This window comes from Fukomys damarensis, unplaced genomic scaffold (assembly GCF_012274545.1).
Source record: "Fukomys damarensis isolate Sample0158 unplaced genomic scaffold, DMR_v1.0_HiC HiC_scaffold_20, whole genome shotgun sequence".
Classification (NCBI taxonomy): Eukaryota; Metazoa; Chordata; class Mammalia; order Rodentia; family Bathyergidae; genus Fukomys; species Fukomys damarensis.
This window is the reverse complement of record NW_022900932.1, coordinates 3,772,520-3,780,060: the sequence shown is the minus strand read 5'-3', so window position 1 is coordinate 3,780,060 and position 7,541 is coordinate 3,772,520. Positions and strand designations below refer to the sequence as shown.

General features: G+C 53.5%; 1 protein-coding gene across 3 annotated transcripts in view; it reads right to left on the bottom strand.

The window, feature by feature from the left end:
* Positions 1-5,211: 5,211 nt before the first annotated feature.
* The window catches only part of Armc12 (armadillo repeat containing 12), a 7,438-nt gene continuing 5,108 nt past the window's right edge, over positions 5,212-7,541 (bottom strand). The window contains exons 4-6 of one of the 3 annotated variants that reach the window (XM_010605343.2): positions 6,601-6,774; positions 6,437-6,508; positions 5,212-5,600 (exon numbers count right to left, since the gene is read on the bottom strand). In XM_010605343.2, the coding sequence (XP_010603645.1) occupies positions 5,268-5,600; positions 6,437-6,508; positions 6,601-6,774 (579 nt within the window). In that variant the 3' untranslated portion in view covers positions 5,212-5,267. Of the gene's footprint in view, positions 5,601-6,188; positions 6,509-6,600; positions 6,775-7,541 lie in introns of all 3 variants that reach the window. The other 2 variants (XM_010605344.2, XR_004518229.1) reach the window with 2 other exon arrangements.

The window sequence follows — 7,541 nt, the reverse complement described above, 5'->3', positions numbered from 1 at the left end:
AAGGGGTTAATAAGAGGATGTGCTCATCAGCATCAGCCTCTGAAGTGGAAGCAGTTATATGGCAGGATTGGCAAAAAGCAGGCTTTGGGTACAGGGAATGAAGGCGTGGACATATGGCATCTCTTACAAAGGTCTACTTGGAATATGGTGTTATATGGCAGGAAGCCACTAGGGGGCCACATTTCCTGGTTTGCTAGTTGGTACATAGGCCACACAAAATGTAAGACATTTGTTTTTACTTGAGGGTCTGGAGTTCAATTTTATCCCAGTGTCTGAAAAGGCACCCAAGCAGAGAGTCAGATGATGGATGAGGCACTCCCCATGATGTGTCATGGGGAGCAGAGGAGTAAGAGTTAGGTCATGGGAACATTACAGGGTGTCCCTGGCTTGGTCCCCAGCCCGTCCAGCCCCAGGGCATCCAGATGAACTTCTTGTGATTCAGATACAGACATCTCTGGCCTTATGTGGGCACCAGCGCCACTTCCTTTGGACTTTTGGATCTCCCTCTTTGGCCACAACCCATCTCGTGGACAAGGGTCCAGGGCAGGGTGCCATAGTGTCTGGATGCCCTAGCCAGTTTAGAATCTCCTTACACCACGGTATGCTTAAGCAGGGAGAGTGAGCGCTTTCCCCCAGAGAGACTTCAATAAAACCCTGATGAGTTTTTCTTGCATAGGTGCCTCTTGGGAGTCCTGGCTCTGACTGAGGTAACTATGTAACAGATGGTCTTTGACTATGACTCTCAGCAGGAGTGCTCTGGGTCTTGATACATTTTTTTTGCCCCTACTGCCAGTAGGGAAAGTGGAGCTTGCTTACTTGCCGAGGGCTGAGGAAAGTCTACTGGGTGAGGAGCCCAGCAGATGGCAGTCTAAGAACTAGGAATGGGCTGAGTCCTTAGTGAACAGAGAAGGCCACCTGAGGTGCTCTTAGCCTGGGCAAGGTGGGATTCTGGACCCTACTGTTGCCAGTAGCACAGACAGGGCCTAGCTTTAAAACCTGAACTCACCTACACTCCCTTCACCCCTACAAAGCCATTTCGCCCGTCTCCATCTCCCTTGCATTCCCCCAAACTCACCTCACAAAAGGTGATGTGTGTTCTGGCAGATGAAAACTCCACAGAGAAAGAGCAAGGATTTGTTTGTTTGTTTATTGTACCAGGGATCGAACTTGGGTCCTTGAGCTTGTGAGGCATGTGACTCTAGAGTGAAGATTTTTAAGAGGTGGTAAAAGGATCCGGCTCGTTTCATTTAGAAGAGTGACGGAGGGGGAGGAGAAGGGACAAGAAGGAGAAAGCAGTTCAGAGGACCTCCTTCTGGCTGAAGTGTGAGTGTGTGCCTTCGGGGACTGCTTTCTCCGTGGCCATCCAGAGGCCTGGTCTCTCCACTGTGTCTCAGGGTCAAGTCTCCCACACCAGGTGTGGAGGAGCTTTGCTGAAGGCGGGTGAAGGGGCCGCATCCCTACTTGTGTCTTCCTGGGCCCATCTGACCCAGGGACAGGACGGAGTGGTGACCTACAGGGTACCTAGCCAGGCCGCTACCTCCTGGAGGGGCCCCTGGCACCTCTTCCCATTTCTGCCTCGAGGGAGCAAGTGCCTGTGGATCTTTGGCACTTTAGTATTTAAGCACTCATTTTCCAGGGGCCCAGGAAACTCTAGCTATGGAAAGGGAATCCCCAAGCTGCAGAGGTTCACAGCAAAAAAGAGGTCATGTGAACATAACCCTGAGCAGTGCAAGGAAGTTTTGTCGCCCCCCAGTGGAACCTAAAATGCTCCTTTCCACCGTCAGTGACCAAGTATCCTTTCACGGGAGTTTTCAAGCTGCCGACACCCTCATGGGCTTTAACTGTCTGACTGTGACTGCAGTGGGCAACCAAGGACACAAAAACGGGAGAGAGAGGACATAAACATTTCGAAGGGCTGGGGATTTAGCTCAGTGGTGCTGCCACCTGCCTTGCAATTGCAAGGTCCCAAGTTCAATCCAGGGTAAAAAAAAAAAGAAGCCACTGGGGCTTCCAGAGCATGACTGACAGGGTGCTGAGTCACGTCAGCCGTGTCTCCTGCACAAGTCCCTTCCCATAATTCACTGTCATAACTGGATGTACGAGATGCAGTCCCTATGCACAGACCTCCAATGAGCTCCTGGTGAAGAAAGGTCATTATAAGTCAGCGGTGGCGAACCTATGGCATGTGTGTGCCCCTGGGCATGCAGAGCAGAGCCCTCTCTATTGACACGTGAGCCAAGTCACCCTAGCAGCTGAGCAGCAGATAGCAGTTGTTTTTCTAAACTAAAACCTCAGTACACAGGTTTAATTACAGCGTAGGCACTTGGCAGTAAAAATAAGTGGGTTTGGGGTTGCAGCCTGGACTCTGGGTCCCTAAAAGGTTCACCACCACTGCTGTAAATCATGCAGGGGGTCTGGCGTGCATGCATCCCGGTTTAGGATTTTGGAATTCTCCAGGGCAGGCTTGAGGGGTCTCGGTTCCCTTCTCTCTGCCTCCTTGTAGTAATCCTTAGGGCAAGGGTTGCGGGTGGGCCTTGGGCACCGCCCCAGTTCAGGTGAGTCGACAGGAGTGGCCCCAATTATACTATCTGCGTCGCTGCCTTCTTTCCTTCCTTCCTTCCTTCCTTCCTTCCTTCCTTCCTTCCTTCCCTTCTCTTCCCCCCCCACTCCCTCTTTCTACTGGGGATGGAAGCCAGGGCCTCACCTATGCGAGGCAAGCACTCTGCCACTGAGCCACACTCCCAGCCACAGAGAGTCCATTTCTGTCCATCCGATGATGTGAGGAAAGGGTCATCGTGAAAATCTGGAGGTGGGCCGGGGATGTAGCTCAGTGGTGCTGCCACCTGCCTCGCAAGCACAGGGTCCCGAGTTTGATCCCCGGTACCAAGAGAAAAAAGAAAAATCGGAAGCCCCTGAGGTTTCTGAAGATGGTGGAAAACAGGGTTCTAAAACGAGGTGGGAAGGGAGAAGACCCAACGTGCAGGGGTCCTGATACCAGGGACGGGGCCATCGTGGTGGGATGGAGAACTGGATGGTGACGTCCAGTACTGCGCTGGTGACGTGGGTGTGCAGGGAGCTGGCTGTCTTTGTCACTTCTCTCATTGCTGGGACAAAATACCCGCCCCACATACAATTTAGGAGAGGAGCGGTTTATTTGGGCTCACATTTCAGCCCAAGGCCGATGACCTCGCAGAGGGGGGCGGTAGGGGAAAAGCTGCTCACAGAGAGTGGAGGAGAGCTGGGGAGATGAAGCCTTCCAGGCCACGCCCCAGTGACCCGCCTCCTCCTCCTGGACCCCACTCTTCATGCGCGCCAGTTCTGAGCCCCACCATCCATGCAGTTTCCAAAAAGCCCCGCCTAGGAGCACGCGAGGCTTCTGGCCGAGGATGTAGCCCTCGGCCGCAACAGGTGGGAGGGACGGTGCCGGGGGTTTGGTTCAGTCTGTTGGGGTGGCTGCCGCATACGGAGCATCAGGAAGGAGCAGCCTCAGGACCGGACTGCACACGATTCCGTTCTGGTGAGGCGCTGCTCCCTCTGCAGGAATGGCCTCTGAGTGTCACCTCCCAGCTAACACAGTGGGGAAAGGGACAGAGGGAAAATGCGAATAAACTGGAAAGTCTAGAGACAGGAAATCACACTGGGGTGGACGGCTTCTTGTGTCCAGAGTCTCCACAGGTAGTGTTTCTGTTACTCACACTCTTGCTCTGGCTTGCAAGGCTCAGTTCCAGCAGCTTTTTAGGGTGCTTCATGAAGGACCCTAGAACCCTCAGTGTCTGCAGCCTGAAGAGACTAAAACACTGGCCTCACGCACTCCAAGGGCCCTTCGGTGCCAACCTTTCATCTTTTCCATGATGAGCACAAGCTCCGCTGAGCCGGGCCCTGAAGAAGGACGCAGAACCCCGGGTCTCACCCTGACTTGGTCTCCCCAGAATGCAGCCGCCTCATGAGTGCTGTTCCTCCGTTCATCTTACAAACGAGGAAACTGAGGCTCACATGGCGTTACTGGCTCAGCCCAGGCCACACAGCTGTAAGTGACAGGCTGGGCTCGAACCCAGCAGTCGGACTCCAGAGCTCTCCCTCTTACCTTCCCAGTGTGCCTGTCATTCTGAGCCTTAATGCAGTCACTATTTCCAGTTCTTCTTAGGGCACCTGGTAAGACTGATTCTCCCTATCTCCTTTGACCAATGAAATATGAGAAGGGCTATGCACCATTTCTGGTGGGACTTTTAAGCGTGGATTATCACTTTTAAGAGTGAATTTCTGCACTAGTTGGAGAAGAACAAGGAAGGAATCTTCCTCAGGTTGTGTCACTGAAGGTGACAGGGACCAGATCCCTGCCCTTCCATCCCCCCAGCTGACCTGTACTGGGCATGTGGTGTGGGTAAGAAATAAGCTTTGTCATTGTCTGAAATCTGGGGGCTCTTTGTTACTGTTGCATAGCCTAGCCCATTCTGACTAATCCAATGCTGTACACCATCTTCTGTTTTCTTTTTGTTTTGTTTTGCTATTGAAGATAGGGTCTCTTATGTAGTCCAGGCTGGCCTTGAACTCATGGTGATCCTCCTGCCTCAGCCGCCCAAGTGCCAGGATTACAGGTGTGCACCACGATGCTTGGCTCCTATTGATTTTCTTTACCACTGGTCCCCAAGCCTGAGGTATTACTCAAGCTTTGTGACCAAAACAAAATACCTAAGGCAAGCTACAAAGAAAAGAGACTTATTAAGCTTATAGTTTTTAAGGTTCAAAGGCCAGTGGTTCTACCTTGGGTGAGGACCTAACAACACATGGCACTGATGGCAAACCTACAGCAAGTGGGCTGCAGCTGACTGCCTGTTCTCAGGCGTTCACGGCACTGGCATACGGTGCCCGCCATGGCGGAAACACATGTGTTTAAAAGCATCCGGTAGCCAACCCTCATGAGGCCCCACCTTTTAAAGGCCCACACCCTCTCCCAGCCCTGTCACCCTGGGACCCAAACTCCAGCACAGGAACCTTAGTGGGGGAGGGAAACACTTAAGCCACATCCACACCGCACCCACACTCCAGCACCTGTCTTCTCCCCAGCTTCTTACAAACACTGGCTCCACATTCAGATCTGAAAAACAGCAAGAGGAGAGGGAAGTTGGTCTCCCAAATGTGGGAGTGGGATGTGTCGGGGAGCTCTTCCTTGCTGCGCACCCTGGGGCCAGGGTCACTCTGCATGGCACCTCCACCCAGCCCTGGAGGGCCAGACAGACTCTCGGAGCATTTATTGGTTCTTCTTAATTTTATTCCCTGCTTTTAAAGTAGGAATGACTGGGATGGTAGGAGGAGGGCCGGACTCTCAAGTCCTGGGGACACTGCAGGCTGACGATGACCTTGCAGGCCTGGATCTGAACGTCCTCCTCGGGGTGGATGACCAGGGCCAGCAGCCGGTCTGCCAGGCGGGACTCATCCCCAAAGAGGGCTTCGTGCAGGGACTGCTGGTTGTAATGCCATTTCACCGCACGGTAGTGGGGCGAATTCCGGCCCTCACTCAGCCGTTCAGCAAACACCAGTACCTCCAACAGCAGGCTTCCTGGCTGCGTGGACTGGAACAAGTTCAGGAAGTCAGAGTGCACCTGTCATGCAGGAATGGAAGGCGAATGGGAAGTTCTAAAATTATTGTTTTCCATCCTCCAATCACCAATGTACCTGGGCTTCAGGTTAGCTGTATAGGAAATTCTTCATTTACCTTTCACTCACATTTACTAGTTGAATTACACTGTGGTCATAAAACGCACGTGATTTGATAAATAATATGGATTCTGGGAAATTGGTTGAGATAAATTTTAAGGTTTAGTATGTGGTTAATTTTTATAAATATTATGTGAGTAGTAGAGGAATGTGCATTTAATACTGTAATTAAAGGGTGTTCTAGGTATGTCTAATGGCTCAAGCTTACCTGTATTTATAGCAAGCATATCCTAACTAGTTTTGTTTTTTATCTGTCAGTGGATGAAAGAATTACTAAAATCTTCAAAATCTTCCACTGTAGTGGTGGATTTATTCATTTCTCCTTACAATTCCAGCAAGTTTGACCATATATATTTTGAGATTATGTTATTAGGTGCATACAAGTTTATAGTTGCTTTATGATTATGTGGTAACTCTGTCTCTAATAATGCTTTTTGCTATATGCCACTTTTCCCCAATATTAAAATACTTACATGAACTTTTACTTTCTGTGTTCCCAACTCTCAGGAGTTCAAAAAGCTCCTCAAAGGAGAACATATTTCCTAATAAAATGGATTCTCATTCTCTTGGGGGAATAGGAGAGGGGGTGGTTCTCGGTGCTTCCGGTGCAGAGGCAGGAAGAACAACGAGACGATCGGGGTTCCATCTGTGCGGAGAGCTCAGTTCTCTCCCCAGCACCTGCGTGAGCATCCATCAGGCCCTCCTGGGTTGCTCCCCTCACCTGGCAGTTGAGAATGTCGTAGAGAAGATCGTTCTTCTGTGCCAGATAGCTCATGAGGCGTATGGCTTGGACCTGCGCGAAGGAAAGCCCAGGGAGGGGCCGGGAGGTGAGTCTGGATGCCAGTGGGGAGCCCAGAGCTCTCAGCCCTGCCGGCCGAGGCGCACCTGCGTCAGGACGTGGTCTGACTGCACGATCTCCACGAGGGCGGGCATCACCCGCCGCAGCTGCGGGTGCACGAAGTCCGGCAGGGGAAGGTTGTTGAGAAGCCTGAGGCCCGCAATGTGCAGCTCCGTGTCCCAGATGGTGGAGATCAGCTCCAGCACCTTGATGGTGTGCTCCTGGGTGGGGGAGAGGGGTCTGCTCTCACGCGGTGACCCCACCACCCTCCCTCCCGGGACCCCTGCATCCAACCAAGCCGGCTCGGGCTGCAAACCCCACCGACTGTGGCCGCGCTCCCTCCTGGAAACTCTCTCCACTGCCTGCTCTTCCGCAGTCTGCTCTCCTAGCTCTCCTGCCCGGCCTCCTCTGTATCGCTCGCTGATCGAGCCCACCCGCGCCAGCTCGGACCTCTCCCGGTCGCCGCTTGGACTCCGCGGCCCAGGCCTCTCGGGCTCGCAGCCCCCACCCAGCTGGCCGCTCGGCCTCGGCGGCTGGTGACGCCGTCCTCCTTCCCCGATTCCGCCGAAGTACACAGCACCCCGGGCTCCTTCCTCTAGTTTCCCAGTTCTTCAGAGAACCCTGTTGGTTCTCCCTCCCGCATCCGTCGAGATTCGAGCGTTCTCGCCATGCCCACGTCTCGCCCCTCTCGCCTCTCTCCGGGGTCCCGCCCAGCCCCGTCCCTCCCACTCCTCCTCAGGGTCAAGGCTGGAGTCCTGCCGGCGCCATCCCATCTGCTCGCGCCTTTGCTCCCAGGACGAAGGCCCCTTCGCTCTCCCTTGCCCACGCCAGCTACACGCCTGTGTGAGGGCGGCGCAGGCGGTTCCCTGGGCTGGACCGCTCCTCCCCACGCAGCTCTGCCTGCCGCAAGACCTTGCCCCCACGTCACCTCCAGAGGCTGCCCGCCACCCCGTCCGCTTGCCTTACCCTGTCGTTTTCTCTCTCTCTC